Source organism: Phyllostomus discolor, chromosome 13 (genome assembly GCF_004126475.2).
Source record: "Phyllostomus discolor isolate MPI-MPIP mPhyDis1 chromosome 13, mPhyDis1.pri.v3, whole genome shotgun sequence".
Taxonomy (NCBI): Eukaryota; Metazoa; Chordata; class Mammalia; order Chiroptera; family Phyllostomidae; genus Phyllostomus; species Phyllostomus discolor.
This window is the reverse complement of record NC_040915.2, coordinates 54,456,182-54,478,091: the sequence shown is the minus strand read 5'-3', so window position 1 is coordinate 54,478,091 and position 21,910 is coordinate 54,456,182. Positions and strand designations below refer to the sequence as shown.

Below are 21,910 nucleotides of genomic sequence, written 5' to 3'. Positions count from 1 at the left end.
GACCCTCAAAGCCCATAAAGGAGTTCCGGTGGCTGTGTGGGCAGACTGAAGGAGCCAGTGCGTGCAAACGTGCTGTGCAGTCTGCACCACGCCTGCCAAATAGCTAGGCTTTGTAGAATTTGCTTCGTGCATCCTCTTCCCGCACCTTCTGATTCGACCTAAAAGGGGCTTCTCACAGAGTAGGCACGAGCATGGCAGAGACCAGTCTGGGTGAAACCCAGGGCTGCCTCTGAACAGCTGGGCAACCTGGAGAAAGTCTGATCTCAGCCCCTGGCCTACATAGGGGCGACGTGGGTCCCTCTGGGGGGATTCAATTACAAGCAGCCCCGTCAAAGGCAGGGCTTCCATAAAGGGTTGCCTTAAGGATAAAAGGCTAAGAGTGCAGCCTCGGCAGCCAGAATGCCTGGGTTTGAATCCCGCTCTTGCTGGCTGGACAACCTTGAGCGTGTTAACTTAATCTCTCCGAGCCTCAGTGTCCTCATGCATGAAATGGGTACAACAGAGTGAACCAGGTCAGCCTAACAGACAAGGGTAAGTGAGGGAAAACGTGAAGTACACGTGAACACACGGGGCACGCAGACAGCATTCTGTGCCACCATCACCACTGCAAGGAATAACCATTTTTACTATTAAATTGTGATTCATATAAAACCAGGAGTGCATAGTTTGAAGAGCTTTGGCCCAGGAGTTTAAAAGATGTGACTTCCCAAGTGCATTTTATGGATGAGCCCACAGGCTGAGAGAGGGGAAAGGAAGCTGCCTCAGTTTCCTTGTCTGCAAAGAGGATCGGCCCAGGAGACCCCCAGCATCAGAGTGAGGATTGCAGGAGCCAGGTCACCACTTGGCAGCCCCCACCTCTGTGCCCACCCTCTGGCAGGCAGCCCTGTTGCCGAGGGAGAAAGGACCAGACATCCTGGCCTTGAAGCCCAGACCTGTGGGTGGCCCCCACCACCCATGTGTCTTGGCCCCGTTCCTGTGTCCCCTCCCGTGGTTCCTGCCTGCCTCCCAGGCCTTGGCCCGGGATGAAAGACTGAGGAAGCACCTGGGATGTGAGGGAGCGTGGGGTTGGGTGGAGGGGCAGGAAAGATGGCTGGCTATGGTGATTTCAAGGCACAGCGAGGCTCTGAGGGAAATGTGGGTCCCTGGATCTCTGCAGAAGAGGCAGGAACCTGGGCAAGCCCTCCCTCTCCCCCAAGCCCACCTGGGGCAGGGCTGGGGGAGGTCAGACTGCAGGCTGACCTGGCTCAGCAGTTCATCTGGGTTCCTTCAGCCCTGGCTCTACTGTGAGTTCACACCATGCAACCTAGTTGAAGTCACTTGTTCCACCTGGACTTCGTTTCTCCATCTGGGAAATGAGACAGTTGGATGCTAGGACTTCTGATATCTGTTCCATTATTCTGGGTCTATTGCTCTGTTGCGCCTGTCTCTCTGTCTGCCCCCCTCTCTCCTCCACTCTCTGGCCCCCCCCCCCGTATTTCTGTCCCTGTCATCTTTCTCTGTCACTCTCCACTTCTCCCCATCAGTGTCCCCATTTCTGTCTCCCCATCTCGGTTCCCCTATCTCCCCCATACCCCACCTTCCATTATGATCCACTGTGACCATCTAGTCCCCCCCAAATTGATAAAGCACCCACTCTGTGTCAGGCCCTGTGCTAGGTGCTGGGGCCTGGGGTGACAGGGTGTGGTGGTGGTGAGGGCCTCCTAGAGGAAGCTCTGAGAGAGGTAGTCACGGTCCCAGCCACCAGCTCTGTCCCTGGAGTCAGACAATGGGATGGGGCAGAGGAAGGGTCCGTAGGCTGGTCAGGAGAAAGCAGGGGGAGGAGTCTGGGCCCACTGTGAGCAGAGGAGCAGGACCCAGGCATTAAATCAGGGGCATTAAACTCATGTTCACCAGAGACCACATCAGCCTCATGGTTGCCTGCCTACAAAGGGCTGAGTGTAATTTTAGGACTGTATAAATGTAACCACTCCTTAACTAGGGGCCAGGGGTAAGGAGCTCGGCATTGCCACAGGGTAGAAACGAGGTGCAGGGCCTGATAAAACAAGGTGGAGGGCCGGATTCGGCCCGCAGGCCTTGTGTTTGCGGCCTGCGCGTTAAATAGTCAGCACTCCGAGCACAGAGAGATTCCTCCAGCCCTGTCCCTCCGTCTAGAAGCAGGAAATGAAGCCAGGGCCAAGGTCGGACATCATGAGAATGAAACATGCAGGCCTCCCCACCTGGGCCAACTCCCGACTCTGACCTCTCCGTGCCCAAGCTGTGGTCGTCTGTGAAAGGGGTGTAATGAAAGTGCCAGTAAGGTGGGCTGTCCTAGATACTGACCAAGATAACATGGGTCGGGCATTTGGTGTTGCGCCTAGCACCCAGCAAGCCCCCGTAAGTGGCGCTGTGGATGCTACAACCCCACGCGCCTTCACAAACCACCTCCCCCTCTCCAATGCTCATCATCGCCCTCTTTCCCGTCCAGCGTCCAGCAGGGACGCGGGGCCAGCCGCCACAGAGGCCCTGAAGAGCAGAGACCTGCCGAAAGGCACACGGCACACAGTGGCTGAGACGGGATTCGAATCCAGGTTTCCTGCTTGCCAGGGGCTCCCCTTTCCCCTGCTCCCAAGTTGGCAGCTGTTGGGGACCCGACAGGCCCCCGGGCTGGAGTCTCCGAGTGCGGCAGCCGGGGAGAGATGGGGTGACGTCCCTGCTGACCTGGGTGTCTGATGTGTGTGCCGGGCTCACAATGGAAAGTGCTTCTCTCTGCACTAACCCAGGGAGGGGGCGGCCTCAGGCCCCCCACCCCCACCCTGGCTGCACACGCGGGGCCTGCTGAGCCAGCTCCCTCTTTGTGCCACAGACTATAGGGCCTGGTGTCTGCCAGACTATAAAGTGGGGGGTCGGCCCCGGTGACCCACAGCACCCACCTGTCTGTCTGCCTGTCCTCCCGCAGGAAGTTACAGGTGCCCAGGTAAGAGGGAATTCACTGAGAGCTCAAGGGGAGGGGAGAAGAGAGAGGAGCCAGAGAAGGGGGGAGGCAGAGAGAGCAGTTACGGAAGAGTTAGAGAGAGGAGGTAATTAGGGAAAGCGGGGAGAGGGAGGGAGAAGAACACACGGTAATAAAGCACAGACAGAGGACTGGGCAGAGAGATACAAAGGAAGCAAGATGCTGGAGGAGGGAGAAACAGGCGTGGGGTGGGGAGGAAATGAACAGGAATATATCTCCAGGAAGAAATGAGTCCGGCCACCAGCCCAGGGAGTGTTGATTCACAGAATGACACAGGGAGGTAGGCAAGAGCCTGGAAGCCACAGATGTGGCCCAGATGTCTGGCTTGCCCGCGGCGGGCAGTGCTCTCCAGAGTAATAACAGTCTTTCCCCGGGACAGGTGGTGGGGACGTGGGGGGGCTCCTGCAATCCACTGGACCACAGGGTCTCAATCTGAATTGTCAGGGGGTCCTCAAATCCCTGGGGTTTGTCTCTAAAATGAAAGGGGGCTTTCCCCTCCATGGGGACAAAGACAAAGCATTTGCCAAACACTCAAAGGCATCCATGACCCCAAAACAACAAGGAACCACTGAAATTCGGGCCACAGCCCTCTCCACCCAACGCCTACACAGCCACAATCCTCATTTTAGAACCCGGACGTGCACTGAAGACACCCTCTGGGGACCTCCCTCCTTCCCCAGTCCCAGGCCCGAGTCTGCACCCACACACTCCTCCCCGGAGAACTCGAAGCGGCAGTTTGGGGAATGAGACGGGAAGGGGCATCCATTCCCTCTCTGAACAGACCTTAGACGAGAATCCCCTTCATGTCGGGGGCTAAGCCAGGTGCTGGGGACAGAGGGTGAAGACATCAGAATAAGTAAACAGCAGAGCATCTCACAACCCTGCTGCTGGGCCCAGCCGCTGGAGCTGGAATTGGAGTCCTGCCACTTAGTGGCTGTGTGGCCTTGGGCAGGTCAGCTTCCCTCTCTGGGCCTCAGACTGCTCAGAGCGGGTGAGACAGCACCTGCAGCACGGGGTTAGGATGAGAACCCATGAGTCCGTGACTGCATCCAGCGGAGCCTGGCACACCTACCCTGCACCCAAAAGCGACTTCCTGTTATTAACCTGGTGAGGCAGATTGGAGCTGCACGAGCAAAGAAGTGTGATAAAGGGTGTGAAAAACTACGGTGCACAGTTTGAACATGGCAGGTGGAAGGAAAGGCAAGACTGGTGGAGGGCTACGCCTGGTTCAAGGCCTGGAGGAAGTGATATCGGGCACGCATGCTCCCCAGCCAGGAACTTCTCGCTCGGGGAGGGAGGTCAGGCCAGAAGACTTCGAGGATTATGTTTAGAAAGCGAAAATCAGACACGAGTTGAAAGGCACTTGAAAAATGCAGGGGCAGGGGGTATGAGGGTGGGGAGGAGGCTTCGGGGTGCCACCCCTGAATTAACCTCGGCAAAGGTGCCTTTACAGGCGTTTGCTGGTGGGAGCCATGTCTCAGCCTGCCAAGACCTCGACCCCAGCGGCGGTGAACCCAGGGCCGGATAGCAAGGGGAAAGGGGCCCCGCCCACAGGCCCCGCCCCGGCCCCAGCATCCACGCCCAAGCCCGCGGCCAAAGCAGGGGAACTACCTCCCGGGAGCTACCGGGTAAGGACCTTGGGGGTGGGGTGACTGCGTTCCACCCCACGCTTCCTCCTCCCTCCCTCCTCCTCTCCTCCTGCCAGTCTCTGCCCTGCACGAGCACGTGTTGTGAGTTTGTGAAAGCGAGAAACAGAAGAAGGGAAGAGAGGGGACTGCCTCAGCGGCAGGAAACACCTGTCGCCAGAGGTTCTCTAAAGTCAGCAGGGTGGCCCCCCCGGCCCTCCTCCGGAAAACTGTCCCAAGTTCAGGCCGCACGTCCTCCTGGAGAGCAAAGGCGTTCACACAGGCCCCCCGGGGGGCTGGGTTGGTGGGTTTCCCCCCAGCGGCACAGACCTGGTTCCCCGCCTTTGGCCCCCCGCGTGCTTTCCTGTGGTCCCCGCTGGCTGGCTTTTATTACCTAGTCTCTTACCGGATGGTTTATTTTTATTTCATTTGTAACGCGCACCTACAGACCCACCACCCATATTAAAAGCTAAAAAAAAAAAATCCTCTAATTCTAAGGGAAATGGCCGCCACCAGCCCACCGCCCTCCTCCCCCGCTCAAGGTAACTGCCGTCTTCACCTCGTCCGTTCACCGCTTGCTTTGCTGGCGTGTTAATGCATTTTAGGCGCTGTTCCTTTAAAAGTATTTATTTGTTGTTAATGTGTTTTCAGCTTGTTGAAATATGCCATATGTGGTCATTCTGGGCTTTTCCTTGTTTTTCACTCACTCTGAGGTCCCCAACAGTCATCCATATTGTTTCACATTGCTTGGAGGCCATTTCCTCTTCGCAGCTGTATGGTTTTTCAGAGTGTGACAGTCACTTGTATGGTGTGTTACTCATATTGCTGGTGATGGAGTGAGCACAGTAGGGGGCACTCAACGAAGCTCACCTAAAGAGAGGGCATCCGAGAAGGCTTCCTGGAGGAGGTGATGTCTGAGCCTGAGGCAGAACAGGGAACGTGAGCTCTGGGATGGGGATGTGTGGTGGAGAGGGTGTGCCTTCCAAGATAAAGTCCTGGAAGGGAGACCCATCAGTTCCTAACAATGGTGCAGATGCTAAGTTCAGAAGTAGAGGGAGGGACCATGGAGTCATTTCACAGGCCATGGCTCATGGCACACTCTCCTGGGATCTGTACATGACCTGCTTTCACTCATAGAGGGACTGAATACATTTTCCTCCAGTTTGGAGGTGCACCTTTCCACTCACCCTGCCCCTACCCCACCCGGGGCTCGGGGCTTCTCTCCTCCAGCTGGTGGTCTTTGAGCAGGAGAACTTCCAGGGCCATCGGGTGGAATTCTCTGGGGAGTGCTTGAACCTGGGAGACCGCGGCTTCGACCGAGTGCGCAGCCTCATCGTCGCCTCTGGACCGTGAGTGTCAGGCGGGAGAGGAACTCTCTTGCTGCCAGAGTAAAATAACAATAAAGCAGCAGTAGCTACCGTTTACCGGGCATCTGCTCTGTGCTAGCAGAGACACACATATTGTTTCTAGTCTTTGTGTCAGCTGAGGCTCAGGAGGTGATTTGATTATCATAACGTCACACTGATGGCGGGTCATGGTTCTGGGCTTTAGAGCAACACTGCTTCTAGTACTGAAGGAGCCCCGCCCCTCACCGAGGGCAGGAGACCAAAGAGCCGGTGTCTCCCAGCTATCTCCTCTCCTGGCCATTGCAACCCTAAGAGTAACAATAAATATCTGTTGAGCACCCACTAGGTGTCAGGCACGGACTGAGGGCTTTACCTAGATTGCACAGCACTGTTTGAGGGAGGGACTGTTCTTATACCCATTTGACAGATGGGCAAAGTGAGGCTCGGGCCCCCAGGAATAATTTTCCCTTAGACGCAGTGGCTGTACCAGCTTCAGCCCTGTGGACTGAAGTGAGAACACACAACAAGACCCACGTGGCCCCATTGCTGCTTGTCTCCCCAGCCCAAAAGCCTAACCCTAACCCTAACCCATACCCCCAAGGGGTATGGTCAGCCTGGATGTCCAGCATCCTGGGGGTCTGTGCAGTACTAAGAACAGAGATGGGCTCTGAGTTCAGACAGCTGTGGAACAAGTCCCCCAGACCTTGCGCAGTCTCTAAGCCTCAGTGTTCTCATCTCTGAAATGATGCCCCTACTCCCCTCCGCTGAATTCTTCCAAACCCTGAAGGAGATCTTGCAGCTTGGGGCTGGCACGTCCTGGATGCCCGCCCGAGCAGGGCAGGGACAGGGATAATTATGAGCCTTCCCCACGGCCCTGTGAGTATAGCTGAGTCACCCTGGTTGAGTGTGAGGGGATGGGGGGGCACATTTCTATATCCTGCAACCGCCGCCACCCCCAGTGTGGTCAACACAGCCTCAGCTCCACCCCCATTCCTAAAGCCCAGCTGGGGACAGAAGCTGCCGGATGTGGCCAGTTTGAGTTTGTAAGCTTTTTTCAGTGCCAATGATTCAAACCCAAAGTATTTCTCCTCAAACAAAGCCACAGCTGGTCTTCAGTGCATGTCCCCGGGCTGTGTCTGATGGAGAAGGAACAGAGCCTGTGGTCCAGGGCCCCTGGTCTGTGTCCGGACCACCAGAGATGAGGGAAAACGATGGTGGGGGAAAAGGTCGGAGACGATGAGGCTGGCGGGGGAAGGGAGGAGAGGCGTGACCTCGGCACAGGGGCCTGCCTGCGTGAAGCCTAGGAGACCTCCACCTGCCACCATCGTGTGACAACCCCTCCAAGCCTCAGTTTCCAGATCTGTAAATTAAGATTCCTACCTTAGCTCTTTCCTTGCTCCCAAGGCTCAAATGAGCCATAGGAGATGAGAAAAGGCACTGAAATAAGCATCAAACATTTCTTGCTCATGTAGCGGTCCTCCCTGGGCACCACAAAGAGGACGGGGCGGCTGGGGGAAGCAGGCAGTGTGGCAAGACCGCGTCAGTGTCTGCCTCTCCCTGAGCCCGGCCCTCCGGGAGTTTCCCTTGCTCTTCAGTCATAAAATGCACGATTTATTGTGCTTTCTCTGTGCTGGACTTGTTTTGTAGATTCCTTTTTTAGACCCTCACAACATCCTGACAAGGTAGATGCAGTCATTTCCTCTCTCACTGAGGCTTACGAGACGAGTTTAAGGGACTTGCCCAGATTCATGCAGAAAATAAGTGATGAGCTGGGATTAGAGCTCAGGGCTCTGTTTCCAGAGTCTGTGCCCTTCACTCCTGCCTGGCACCGTCTTCCAAGGATCCCTTTGCCATCCACCTATGTATCCATCCATCTATCCGTTTATTCTCCACCCATTTATTCATCCATCTGCTTACCACTCCTTCCTCCCGTCCATTCTCCATCATGCAGCCATTTGTCCATCCATCAATACATCCGTCCATCCTTCAATACATCCATCCATCCATCAATGCACTCCCATCCATTCATGTATCCATTACCCACCTACCCACTTACTCACCCATTCATCTACCCATTCATTCAACTATCAATTCATCCATTCATCCATCCATCTATCCATCCTTCCATCCATCCATCCATACATCCATCCATCCATACCTCCCTCTTTTTCTTACCTACTCTAGACCATGCAGGGCTTATCCTCCCATTCAACTCCGTTCTGGAAGGATAAGTCTACATCTTCAATCCTGTCACTCCCGTAGGGGTTGGCTCATTCCTCAGACAAGACTGGGGGCTCCTGGGACACATTCTGTTTCAGCCATGGTGGTAGCCACCTCTCCACCCTGTCTCCCTGTCTCCTTGGGTAGAGGAAGGTCCCAGCGGCCCCCAGGGACATGACACTGGTGTCAGCGTCCTCTTTTGTTCCTGAGAACACATAAAGAGCAAAGGTCAAGGGGTCCCTTAGTCTCAGCCTTCTCATCAATGAAATGGGGATCCTCCCATCTCCCCCAGAATCCCTGGTCCTTCTGATACAACCTCCCTTCCTTAATCAGGCTCCAGAAAGGAAAAAAGCAGGCAAAGCCCCCACCTGTCTTCCAGCTTGTAGTCAGTTTTTGTTGAGGAACGAACACCTTCATATACACAATCGCATCTAATTCTCACAGTGTCTGAGAGGTGGACATTATTATCTGTCATTTCCCTTCTACTGCCTGCATACCAATTACTGAGTGCCTTCTGTACACCAGGCCAGTCTTTTGTATTGGTTTGTATTGATTTTTAGAGAGAGAGGAAGGGAGAGAGACAGAGAGACACTGATTTGTTGTTCCACTTATCCATGCATTCATTGGTTGGATCTTGTATTCGCCCTGCTGCCCTCACCGGAGATCGAACCTGCAGCCTCAGCGTATCGGGCATGATGCTCTAACCAGCTGAGCCCCATGGCCAGGACTGCTGGGTCAGTCTTTACTGAACCAATGATTTAATCGCCTGTATCAATTTTCCCCTTTCCTCTCTACCTGGAGAACAACTTCTATTTAATATATTTCATTTAAAAGGACCCTTTTAAACAGAAATAAATATATTTTAAAAGAACCTGCACATCATTTCCACAGACGGAAAGCTGGTGTCTCTTGCTGTAAGTGAAAGGGGTCCGTAAAAATGACCACGATGAGCACAGAGCAGCGCTGTCTCACTGTTGTCTGCGCGGGGCCCTGTGCTCGGGCCAGAGCCGGCTCTCCCTTTGCTACAAAGACGGAGATTAGCGTCAACGGCACATTTGGCACCCAGTAGAGACTCGGCTGTCTGTGATCAGGTTTCAAAGGAAAACGTCTTCTTATGTGGTCTCTTACACCCGGTCCTCCTAGTACTCAAATCATGAGCGAATCCTACATCTGGGGGAACTTTTTCTCACTTAATTATACATGTTGTCTCGTTTAATCCTTCTCCAACTCCAGGAAAATAGGGGGTATTAGATGAAGAAATTAGGGCTCAGTTTCCATAAGCCACTTGCCTATGGCCACAAAGCCAATAAGTGGCGTAGACTGGAATCCAACCGCTGGCCTTGGGGGCTACCTTGCCAGTGGGCGAGGGGCTTCTGCTAACACTTCCTCTCCTTTCCGCCTTTGCCCCTCCTGGCCCTCCTCACCCTCCCCATCTCTCTCGCATCCAGCTGGGTCGCCTTTGAGCAGTCCAACTTCCAGGGGGAGATGTTCGTCCTGGAGAAGGGCGAGTACCCACGCTGGGACACCTGGTCCAGCAGCTACCGCAGCGACCGGCTCATGTCCTTCCGCCCCGTCAGGATGGTGAGTGGCTCCTGGACGGGGCCTGGGGCATCGGTGGGGAGGGCCGGGGCAAGTCTGAGGTCTGACAGCAAGCAAGCAAATGGGAGTGAGCAAGGGAAAGAAGGAGGGAATGGTGAGCAGGGAGGTGTGGAGACCTGTGAGTTGTCCAAGGAGAGCATCCTAAGGCCTCTCTGATGTGTCCAGCCCCAGTTTGGGGCCCTGGGCAAATGAGAAACATGAAATCCATTTGTTTCCTTCCCTGCTGCTAGCAAGAGGGGACCCAACCTCCCAGGGGTTGGAGCTAGAAACCACAGTGCCTTCCTTGATTCCGCGTGTGGAATGTTTCCAATTCCTGGCTGCACAGGAGACCCTCCTGGGGAGCTTTGAACATCCAGGTGTCCATTCAAAACATCCAGCGTGCAGGTGGAAACCTGTGCCGTGGCTGAGAAGAGGGGTGTTGTGGAAAGGCACCCGGAACTTCTCAATGAGAAGGCAATGTGCTGAACTAGCCCTTTGATGATATTTAACTAAGTTAAATAGTATGACTGAAAGAAGACTCAAAGCCAAGGTAGGTGGAGTTGTCCCTAAGCCATTCACAGTTTCTCCAGAAGTGTGTTGACTGTGACTCATCGACCAACCACGTCTTCACTCACCAGCACCCAATTTCTCATGGTAACCCACTTGTGCCTCCCCGGATGGAATTTTCCCAGAGAATTTTCATGGGTGGCCCCCTGTGAGGCCAACAGCCAGCTCTTCGGGCACCACCCGACTTATCTTAACGGATTATTCAACCAGATGGTTTCTAACGTTTTTCTCAGAATTGGAGGCTGAATGATCAGCCTTTATAATGGACCCTTTGTAAGAATTCATAGATGTATCTTTCTATCATGGAAGGGCCTTTAGATGGCAATCTAGGTCAAGGGAGTTTTTTGGAAGGGCCATCAGCCAGGGCACTTGCAGTGGCTCCTACAGCCCTGCTGTTTGGTGCAGTGGGCAGTAGTAGTCGTATGTGGCTGCTGAACGGTTACGTCTGGGCCAGGCCAATGGGATACATGCTGTACATGTAGCACACACACACCAGACGTTGAAGACATAGGAAGAAGCAAAATAAGAATGTAAACTATCTCATTTACATTATTATATTGGTTACCAATTAAAAGTATAGTATTTTGGACGTATTTCCTTAAGTCAAATATATTATTAGAAAAAATTCCCAATGCCTGGACCCCTCCCCAGACTGATGAAATCCAAGTCTCTGGGACTAGGATGCAGGCCCTGCTCCCTCCGTCATGCCCCCAGGCGGACTGTGCAGCAGGGCCGAGAGCCACTGGTCAGGTTAAACTGGTCCTTTATCTCTGCCTCCATCCTGCCGTGGGCCACCTTCATCTCTGCCCCTGGACATCGCCAGCTCCCTCCACACTCACTTCCCTGTCTCCTTCCCAGCCTCCTCTACTGGATAGCTAGAAGGATCTCTAAGCCAACCATCTTCCACTTACAGTCATGCGTCTGAACACTATTGGTTGATCTGTTTCCGCTGGGCTCTGTGAGAGGCTCCGGCTGCAGCTCTGCACAGGACAGGCATGGTCCCTGACTTCGTGGGAGGCAGCTATTGAAACCTTATCGTGGAAATCAATCTGTTATGACAAACCACTGTGGTCCGCGCTGCACAGGGACCATGCAGTGAGCGTGCTAGGAGAGCGGAAGGGAGGGACTGGAGGTCTGATGTTGTGGGGGAGGAGTGCGCAGGGGGTGATCAGAGAAGACAGCTCCTGAAGGATGGACATTGAGTCAGCCATGTGCAGAGCGGTGGAGAAGCCTTCCAGGGAACAGTGAGCACAAACTTTCTGAAGCTAGGAGAACTAGGTGTATGGCCCTGGCCAGGTGGCTCAGTCCCTGAGCATCGTCTCCCATACACCGAAAGGTTGCAGATTCAGTTCTGGGTCAGGACACACCTAGGTTGTGGGTGCGGTCCTCAGTTGGGGCACATACAAAAGGCAACCAATTGATGTTTCTCTCTAATATTGACGTCTCTCTCTCTCTCCCTCTCTCCCCCCACCCCGCCTTTCCTGTCTCTCTAAAAGCAATGAAAAAAAAATGTAATTGGATGAGGATAAAAAAGAAAAAATCAGCCAGAGGGAATGGAGGGGAGAGGGATACCAAATCGGACAGGAGAAATAAAATGCGTCTCTAAAAGGGTTTGCCCCTTGCTGGCTGCGCGACATTAATCAAGAACTTACATCTCCGAGCCTCTGCATCCTGACTGTAGTCATAAAAATAACAAACAAGAATTCTGAAGGTGCGCTAGGCATTGTGCTAAGTGCTCTGTGTGTATCAACTCATTTAACCCTCATGACAACCCCATGAAGCAGAGGCTGGCAGCTGTTCTCACAGGTGAGGGCGGCCCTTCCAGGCTGGACAGCAGCCATCCTGGGAGAGCCCCGAGGTGGCCTGAGCAGACTCTCCACGTCCCGGGGGCCCAAACTAAGCTGCTTCTCTTTGCCCCGTTCATACTTCCCATGCCTGACTCGGCCTCTTCTTCCCCAGGACTCCCAGGAGCACAAGATCTGCCTGTTTGAAGGAGCCAACTTCAAGGGCAACACCATGGAGATCCAGGAGGATGACGTGCCCAGTCTCTGGGTCTATGGCTTCTGCGACCGCGTGGGCAGCGTGAGGGTCTCCAGCGGAACGTAAGTGTCCTCCTGCCAGACGCTCAGCCCCTGCTTCAAGCACAGGCAGACTTGGCGTCCGTGCCCTTTAGACAATGCAACATCAAACACGTGGGAAAGGCCACGGCCTCTTTCTAGTCCTGCCAGTGCCGGTGGCGGGATTTCCACCAACAGAACTTTACTCCTCAGGGAGACGGAGTCATTCTTTGATGAGTTACAAGTCGGTGTAAACAAACCTGACAACAGCGTCTAGAAAGCGGGGAGATGGAGACAATAGGGGCTTCTAAACCCGTATTGGGATTAAAAGAATGACTGAGTGGAGGGGGCAGAGTTGGTGCACAGATGAGTGTGGGTGGCTCTGGGGAGAAAGAGGTTCAGAGAAATCCAGAGCCCCTGGGGCAATGAGCAGAATGACTTCTGAGAGAGGAGACTGTGTCATCAGAGAGACTCGACTCTGCCCAGATCTGTTGTGAAACCTGGGGGAACCCCGTGCCCCTCTCTGTACCTCAGTGTTGCTATTTATACAACGGGTACACGAAACTCCTTGATGTGAAGGGGCTCTTTCAGCTCTGAACTTTCAGTATTTGAAACGTTCTAAACAGAGCCCTGTGATCCCATGTCTGTGGGGAAAATGGGGGAGGGTTAGATGCCCAAAGGAGGTCATTTTATCCACCCCTGTCCCCAAGCAACCAGGCCAGACACCCCGGGTCTCCTCCAGGTAAATGTAAGGCTTCTACCTCTCTACCGCAGACTCTTGCTGAGCTGCTGTAAAACTGTCAGGGCCCCGGCCTTTTTCTTGTTCATTTCTTCTTCCCTGAAACTCACATCCCTGCATTGAAGTCATCAGAAATGTACTAAGCAGTGCCTGGTAGGAGGCAGGCACTGTGCTAGGCACACCGGGGAGGAAGGGATGAATAAAGCTCAGTTCCTGTTGTTGGGGGCCTTCCTCAGCCTAGCAGGGAGACCCACGTGTGTCTGTGACATGGTCTACACAGGAGGCCACAGGAGGAAGGGCGGTTTCTGGGGAGGTGTGCTGGAGTGGAGGACAGGTCAGAGGCTTATGTGAGGGGGCTCATACTGGAACCAGACCTTGCAAGGTGGCCATCCCCACTTTCTAGCGGAGACTGCAGGGAGACATGGAGGACTGGGTGGTCCAGGCAGGAGTTTGGATGGCGGACAATGAGGCTGGCCATCTCTACACAGTCCTTCTTGCTTCCTCCGCCCCCGCAGCTGGGTAGGCTATCAGTATCCTGGCTACCGCGGGTACCAGTACCTCCTGGAGCCTGGTGACTTCCGGCACTGGAACGAGTGGGGGGCCTTCCAGCCCCAGATGCAGGCGGTGCGCCGCCTGCGGGACAGGCAGTGGCATCGCGAGGGCTGCTTCCCAGTCCTGGCTGCGGAGCCCCCCAAATGAGTCCATGTTCCACTGCTTGTCCCTCCTCTCACCCCTTCCTCAGGTTCGCTTTCCCCCTATTTCTCATGCAAATAAAAGTTCCTAAAGCCAGAATGTCTCCTGAGTCTGTGACCAGATGTGTGCCTGGAGTTACCTCACCGTTGCCAGCATGTGCCTTCGCCAGTCTCAAATAATAATAATAACAACAACAACAATAATAATAAATGGCAAGCCCTGCAAAGTTCTCTACACACATGCTCTTGGTATATCTTTTGAACTACTCTAGGAGGCTGGTATTATACTTATCCCCACTTAACAAGTGAGGAAATCGAGGCTCAGAGAGGGGGAGTGGCGTGCCCACGGTCACACAGCCAGCGCTGTGTGGAGAACTGAGCCCAGACAGCCCGGCTCCGGGGCTGCGTTCCCCAACAAATCTGTGTTTTCAAACTCTACGTCCTCACGCACCATTCTCATGTTTTTTCGCCCTCTCGCCTTACCACCTGTTTTGTTATTTACTTAACATTTTTATTTAAATAGACTTACTATCTTCCACTTATATGCCTTGATTTGTAAATAAGACTTTATACCGCTATGGGAAGTGGAAAATCAGCATCATATGCCACAGATACAAAGCAACCTTATAAATAAATACAATTTAAAGAAGGCCAAGTAGAGAGTTCTCAACAGACGCCACTGCCTGAGGGAGGCTCAGCCTGCAACCTGCTCGCTCTTTGACAAAATGGGTGATTAACAGTGTCAGAGGGATGAGAGACGGGTTTGCACCAAACTAAGATTTTTCTCCCTGATTTTATCAAAGGTGATTGAAAAGAGCATTGTTTTCTTGTATCTGATTCAGTGTTATTTGATCCTGGGTCCAAATTCCACCTAGAATCATGTCTCCCACTGCAAATGGTACATGCCCTACTTTTTAGAAATGTACACCGGGCAATATTGACTCCCGTGTCACCAGTTAGCATTGATTGATGTCATTAACCTTTAATCCATGCGGGAAGCCTGGGGGAGGTGTTTCCATGGTTATCTTCGTGGGGGAGAGGGGATAGGTGAAGGAGGCCTTGAAGGATGGAGCAGGAGCTTGCTTAGTGGAGAAGGGGGAGGCGGAGGATATCCCAGGCAGAGCAAAGAGCGGGGTACCCGCTGATGCTATAAAAGATGTCCTTTCCCGAAGACATTCGATTGCCGTCTACCAGACATGACTGGTATAGATAGACCTGTGATGCCTGCAGTGTGGACGTGGCCCCCTGTGCTGTGCTCAACTTGAACGACTGACCTTGGGCCCCCAGGAGCACCGTGGGCAAAGGCACGGAGACTGGGAGCGCTTGTGGCCGGCCCAGGCGAAGCTTACCGAGGTGGAAGCTGTGGCTGGGTGGTTGTGGAGTGAGAGGAAGCAGGTGCGAAGGGGATGCTGAGTGAGGCAGGAGATGAAGCTGGAAAACAAGACGGGGCCTCCTGACACCGCTCTGTGGTTTTGCTGAGCTTCGAAGTAGAGGTACTGCCTGACCTCGAAGGTCTTTCCATCCGGCCCACGCATTCTCCCTCTCCCTCCCACCCTAGCTCCCCCGCCTCCACCCTCCAATTTGCCCCGCAGCTTGTGTTAGAAGGAAGGTTGTCCTGTCTTGGCCTAGAAGATGGGATTCCTGGGCAGGAAGCAAGAGATACCCGTATTAGCCCTGATCTACTGTTAGGAGCCGCAGTGCCGGGCAAATCACTTCTATTTCCTGGGCTGTATTCTTCTTGTCTATAAGATGACAGCTCAAATGGCCACCCAGCCCCGAGATTCTGATGGTGGGATTCTGCGGTTCCGATATTCCACAGTTCTTCCAGATTCTGTAATGTATCTCCAAGCGTCCACAGTTCTTGGATTTCGGAGTCAAGCTACGTAGATTCCCATCCTCAGTCCCTAAGGTCTGTGTCTGCAGCTCTGAAACTCTGCTGTCGAGGAGCCCAGCCTTACAGCCTGAGCCGCTCGAACCTGGCGTCCGTGTTTCCTCGGCGCTAAGACCTCACTGGTGGCAAGATGCCCCCTGATTTTATGCCTCAAGAAAGACAAAGAGAAATACTATCCATGCCGATCAAACACAACTGTTCTCTGATCACTTACAATTTGTATTCCATACATGTTGAAAAACTATTTTGGACTTCTTTACACATAGCCATTTTGTTTTTGGTGTATTCATCTTGTGAGTCCGATAAAAGGGAAACATAATAGAAATGTATCAGTTAAGTTCATCCTAAAACCTCTTTACATTCATTCATAGTCTCAATCTGGATGACTTTCATCTCAAAGTTGTCAATAGCGTTCTTTTCTCAAGGGTGTTAGATGGGAAAATGTGCATATTCGCATTGCTGACACAGGACTCGTACACTGGGCAAACAACAACTGGAAGAAAATAACAAAGTGATTACGTTTATTTAACTTCTGCTAACACATTTATGAATAAACAAAGCATGCAATAAAAAACAGAGAAGTTACTAAAAGTACAAGAAAAAATAAATAACAAAGATAAAAAGAACCACATAGAGGAAAATGACGCGTAGAAAGGCTAGGAGGGAGGGAGACATTACAGTTCAACAGGACCTGTTGTTCCCTTTGCGGGTCCCAGTTTCAACACGCCTCTTGAAATGTGAGTCTCTCACCACCTGAGGCAGAATTTCAGAGCTTAAAAGGTGTCACATTTTTTTTTTTGCCTCAAAACTGAAACTTTGAGTTGGGCACGATATTGGAGGTGACCAGTGGAGCTGAACTTGACCAAGGAGCCACGCTGTTCACAGCTTTCTCCGGGGCCCCTCAGCACTGGTTTTGACTCTGCATTATTTGCCCTAAACACAGGCTTCAGAATGCAATGCTGGACGAGCTGGGGTGTCCCTGTGTTTCATTGCTGGATCCCAGCTCGTGAGTCTCTGAGTCGCAGGCCTTTGGGAAGACAAGCACCTTGGTTATGGGACACCGTCTTCTGTCCATGGCAACAGGAGGCAACCCAGTCTTTTGGGCATTAAGATATGGACACAAAGCCAGCAGTGTGTGTTCAAGGGGCAGGCTGTATGAGGGGGAGGACAACCCAGAGGCATGATCCCTTTTGTCTCAGCACCAGATGCTGGACACACAGCAGCTGAGTTTTGGGAAAGAGGCATGGTGCCAGGGTGCCCTGAGGAGATTCCAGACAGGTGAGCATCTCTTTAGAGCTGTGTTGCCATGACAGCCAGTCACCTGGATCCGATACCCCTGATCAGAGTGCTTTGTGAAACCTGGGTACTCAGCTAGGCGTGGTAACCCTCCATCCTTCCAGCAGGAGGGGGGCACCTGACCCTCTCTCTGCCTTGGCTTCCTGCCCAGGGCTGTGACACCTGCTTCCATCACTGTACGAAGTTTGCATCCCTGCCCTGACATTTACCAGCTGTTGCTCTCGGTCAAGTCAGGTTGCCTAATGGAAACTCTGTTCCCTCATCTGTAAAATGGGAGTGGTGACAATAAAACCATAGCAGGTTGTAGGAAGGGGTAAATAAATGGTCAGCTTGAATATAATCCTTACAAGGTGCTGGGAGCACAGCAAGCCCATCATCAGTATCATCTTCTCAGATGTCAGAGCTGGAAGGAGTTTTAGAATCAATGTGTGTCTTACGCCACATTTATTCTTCCTGCTTAGGAAATTTTTTTTCATGTGATCATTTTTTTTTAAGATTTTATTTATTTATCTTTAAAGAGAGGGGGAGGGAGAGGGACAGGGAGGGAGAGAAACATCAATTGGTTTCCTCTTGCATGCACCCCAACGGGGGACCGGCCTGCAACCCAGGCATGCGCCCTGACTGGGAATGGAATCAGCAGCCCTTCCCGTTCCAGGACAACAACATGCTCAACCAACTGAGCCATGCTGGCCAGCGCCATTCTTCCTGCTTTGAACAAATAGTGACTTACCACCTCCCAGGTGCCAGGTTTCTCTGGATGCTGGGGATACAGGTTGGGGGAAAAGAGTAGAGGCCCTGCCCAGCTGCTTACAGAGTGGGGGAGCAGACAGGAATGAGCTCTTTCATCTGCCTTCAAAGTCACATCAGATTCCAGTGTCTGTCCCATCAAGATGTTCTGGGGGTGCTGTTAGGTGTCCTCAAGGCAGCCAGCCTGAGGCCCAAATGGGTTTGCTGAGCTGGGGGGCTGAAAGGATAAGGCCCAGCCTAAAAACCAGGAGATCATTCTGGTCCCCTTCCTTAGCCCTGCAAAAGATCTGCCAATTCTGTCTTCCAAACAGCTCTGGAAATGGATGCTCCTTCCCTGGGTCAGCCAGGCTTCCCTGGAGTATTTCAACAGCCTCGGAAGCAGTCTCCCTGCCTGTCCTCCACCGTGCAGCAGCCAAAAGCATCTTTGTAGGAAGCAAAGATAACCACGTCTTTTCCCTGTTGAACACCTTCTACCTGTCCCTTGCTGCAAGATGAAGCGCTGACTCCTCCCCAGAGCCCAGGAAACCCTGCAGCATCCAACCCCTGCAGACCGCTCTGACATCCTCTCATCCCTCCCCCACATCCTGACTACTCTTTAATTTATGCAAGCCCCCACAACAAAGGGCCTTCCTGCTGAAACTTTGCACCTCTGGGTGCCTGTCACTGGCGTACTGTTCTGTAAACCCTCATCCATGTTTCAGGCCTCAGTGTAAGGCACAGTATAAACCCCACCCCCTCCCTTCCTGGACTGGGTTAACCCACTAGGTTCCCAACTCCCCAGTGCTTGTTGGAGGGTCCAGCTTCCCCCACTTGGACACAGGGCCCTAGTCCTCCCGGTACCTGCTGACTCCCAGTGCCCCCTGCACAGGGTGCCCAGGAAATGCCTTACTCAGGCCTCTTCCCTCCCTCGATCTCTATTTCTCCACCCACAAAGGAACATTACAAAACACCCAGCAGGGCTCCAATGCAGCTAGTCATACAAAACCTCTAATATGTGCACAATCAACACTAGATGATATTGGTCTATTGATTCCAGACCATTCATGGCCAGCTCCATGAGGGCAGGGGATATTCCATTTTGTCAGTTCCAGCACTTTCTGCATGGCGGGCTCTATTTATTGGACATATGAATGAGTCAATGTATGAGCTATGGCGGAACTTGCAACTTAGCATCTGTATGCCTTGATTTCCTTAGCTGTAGGATGAGGATGATAATAGACCTAACACAAGGCTATCAAAGGTTTAAATGTATAAATATAAAGCATTTAAAACAATGCCTGGAGCCTAACAGGTGATTTTCATATAGATATAAAATGTTTGTTGCTATGGTTGTAACTATTACTAATACTTATTTTAAATAGTTAATATAGATGTACAGTAAAAATTAAAAATTCAAACAGAACAAACAACAAAGGTTTTCAGTGAAAAGTAAGCCTCTCCTTCCTTCAGGTATTCGGTGCATACGCATTTATGCACACACAGATCAATTATATGCCCATTTTATAGAAGGAGAAACAGAGGCGAAGAGACATTAAATATGTTAGGCTGAGCTGAGATCTACCGGCCCGAAGTTTTATTTTATTCACATATATTGGGGTTTCTCAAACTCAGAACAATCTACATTTTAGGTTGGATGGGGGAAGGGGGTTGTCCTGTTCATCGCGGGACATGTAGCATCCCAGGCCTCTACCCACTAGATGACAAGCCCCTCCACCCCCCAATTAAGACAACGGAAAATGTCTTCGGTATTGCCAAGTGTCCCTGTAGGTAAAGGGGGCAGGGGAAAATCATCTCCTCCTTGAGAATCTCTCATATATTTAAATATATATGAATATTCCCTCTCTCTTTTTTCTTTATTTTATACTAAAGGTAGCGTAAATGCACCCTGCTCAGGTTCTAGTCTAGTTTTCTCGTCTTACACCACTTCTTGGAGATCATTCTACTCCTTGCTTGCAGACAGAAGGGAACGTCTCTTACACAGAGCTTCCTCAGGAGGTAAAAAACGGTGAGCGCTGGTGCTGGGAGTAAGCCAGCAATCAGACCAAGGCTTCCGGGTCGGGGTCACCTCCGGGGGCACCTCCCCGGGCACCTCCCCACCGCGCAGCCTGGAGGCGGGCCGGCGGGAGCTGGGGGAAGAAGTCGTGGGCGTGGCTTCTCCGGGCCCGCCCCGGAGCGACGTCACGGCGCTGTGGCCCCGCCCCCCGCGCGGGTGCCTCCCCTGCCTACCCCGGCCCAGGCGGCTGGCGAGCCGGGAGTCGCTCGCTGGTCGCTCGGGCCGCTTAGCTGCGCTTCCGCACGGTAGGTGGCCCTGGGGCGGCGCAGGGAGCCTCGGCAGCAGCCACCGGCAGGGGGCCGTTCGCCTGTCGGCCTCGGGCCCTGGGGAGCCCTCGGCCCTCACGGTGTCTCCCGGGCCCGGCGCGGCTGCCGGGGCTCCGGGGCTGGGTGCAGGCAAGGAAGGCAACGCGGGCGCTTGGGTCGAAGATCCCCACCCGCCGGCGCTCCTAGCGCTTTCCGCGTGGTGCGGCAGAGACCCAGTCCAATTCCCGTGCGTCCCGCTTTGTACTCTGCACCCGGGAGGCGCTCAGTGTGTTTGTGTGTGTATCTGTGTGTGTGTGGCGGAGGGCGGGGAGTTGGGGGAGCGCGGCGTGTCACCGCCATCCGAGTCTTGGGACCTTTCCCCGGCTGCGGGGACCCCCAGGCGGGCGCCAGGACGGACAGGGGGGCTCGTGCAAGTTAACTTGCAGCGGTCGCGGAGTTACGAGGCGAGGCGTATCAAAAGTGGGGTCATTGGGAGGTGGCTATTGCTTGCGGGAGACGGGCGCGTCGAGAACATGGGGTAAGGGAGACCCTCATGAACTTGGGGGTCACATGGGAGGAGTGGGGAGAATTTTGGCCAGAGAATCCCGACTCCTGGCAACCTCCCCCTATCAGGGTGAGGTGGACAGAAGGTGCCTCATAAAGCCGGGACTAGGAGGGTCACCGAGGCTGGGCACGCCTGACCTGGCAGTCTTTATTACTGTGTGGGAAAGTACGCAAAGGTCCTTGCCCTTGGGAGGAAGAGTGAGAACCCCTTGATTCAGCAGGCCTTAGAAAGCACTGTGCCTATCACCCTGCCCCTTCGGCTCTTACAGATGGGGAAACTCAGGCTCGGATAGGTCACCTGTCCGTGGTCCTAGGTCCTACAGCTGGGATGTGGCAGAGCTTAAACTCACCGTAAGACCTCCTGGTTTTTGGTCCTGTAGGGATATTGGAGACGGGGCTGGACAAATCTCCTCATCCTTCGGAAGCCTCCTTTCTTGGCACCCTGTCCTGGAAGCTTTCCTTGGTATTCCCCAGGCATTGTTGGGTGTTTCCTGTTTTGAACCCCAAAGAGGTAGCTGGGCCTTGACCTTACTTACCAATTTCCTTGCAGGTCTGCCTCCCACACTGGGCGGTGGACAGCCCTTGCATACCCCGCCTCATATCCTTTCATTCCAGCCCGGTGTCTTGGTGGTTAGGCCAAGTGTCTGGATTCGGGCAGATTTAGGTATGGTTCACTCTGGTTGAGTCGTGATGTGGCCTGGGTGAGTCATTCTTTCTCCCCCAGCCTCAGTTTCCATAAGTGCAATATTGGGTTCAGTTGTTAACCATTTTACCCCATCATACCCCATATTGTACTCAATAGGTAGGTTTCTATCACCTTATGTTTGAAAACCTCATGTGATTGGTTTTATGGCAGCTTTATTGAGATAGAATTCATATCCCACACAATTCACATTTTAAAGTATTCAGTTCAGTAGTTCTTAGGATATTCAGAGTTGGGCAACCATCTAAGTCTAGAACATTTCATCTCATTCTAGAACAGTTTCATCCCCGAAAAAGAAACCCTGGGACCGTCAGCAGTCACTTCTCATTCCCTCCTTCCCCATACCCCGGCAACCACAAATCTACTTCCTGTCTCATGTATTTGCCCGTGCTGGGCATTTCCTGTAGATGGAACCATGCCTTGCGTGGCCTTTTGTGACCGGTTCATCCATGTGATAGTATCAGTACTTCCCTTTTTTCAGTATTTCATTAATTTTTTGATAGATTTTTATTTATATCTAGGGAGAGGGGAAGGGAGAGAGAAAGAGAGGGAGAGGAGTATCCATGTGAGAGAGAAACATTGATCCATTGCCTCTTGT

General features: G+C 52.9%; 2 protein-coding genes across 4 annotated transcripts in view; both read left to right on the top strand.

The window, feature by feature from the left end:
* The first annotated feature begins 2,883 nt into the window (after nucleotides 1–2,883).
* CRYBB1 (crystallin beta B1) lies at nucleotides 2,884–13,910 on the top strand. Of its 3 annotated transcripts, none has more exons than XM_028527989.2 (6): nucleotides 2,884–2,953; nucleotides 4,443–4,617; nucleotides 5,845–5,963; nucleotides 9,629–9,761; nucleotides 12,285–12,427; nucleotides 13,637–13,910. In XM_028527989.2, the coding sequence occupies exons 2-6, from the start codon at nucleotides 4,462–4,464 to the stop codon at nucleotides 13,818–13,820; spliced, it is 735 nt and encodes a 244-aa protein (XP_028383790.1). In that variant the 5' UTR covers nucleotides 2,884–2,953; nucleotides 4,443–4,461; the 3' UTR covers nucleotides 13,821–13,910. The 3 variants fall into 3 exon arrangements, with proteins under 3 accessions (XP_028383790.1, XP_035870836.1, XP_035870837.1); XM_036014943.1 differs by having other exon boundaries at nucleotides 2,894–2,953; nucleotides 4,424–4,617; XM_036014944.1 differs by having other exon boundaries at nucleotides 2,904–2,953; nucleotides 4,431–4,617.
* A 6,033-nt stretch (nucleotides 13,911–19,943) lies between these two features.
* Nucleotides 19,944–21,910, top strand: part of TPST2 (tyrosylprotein sulfotransferase 2) — a 43,031-nt gene continuing 41,064 nt past the window's right edge. Inside the window, exon 1 of the mRNA XM_028528626.2 lies at nucleotides 19,944–20,045. The gene's annotated coding sequence lies outside the window, so the exon portion shown is untranslated. The remainder of the gene's footprint in view (nucleotides 20,046–21,910) is intronic.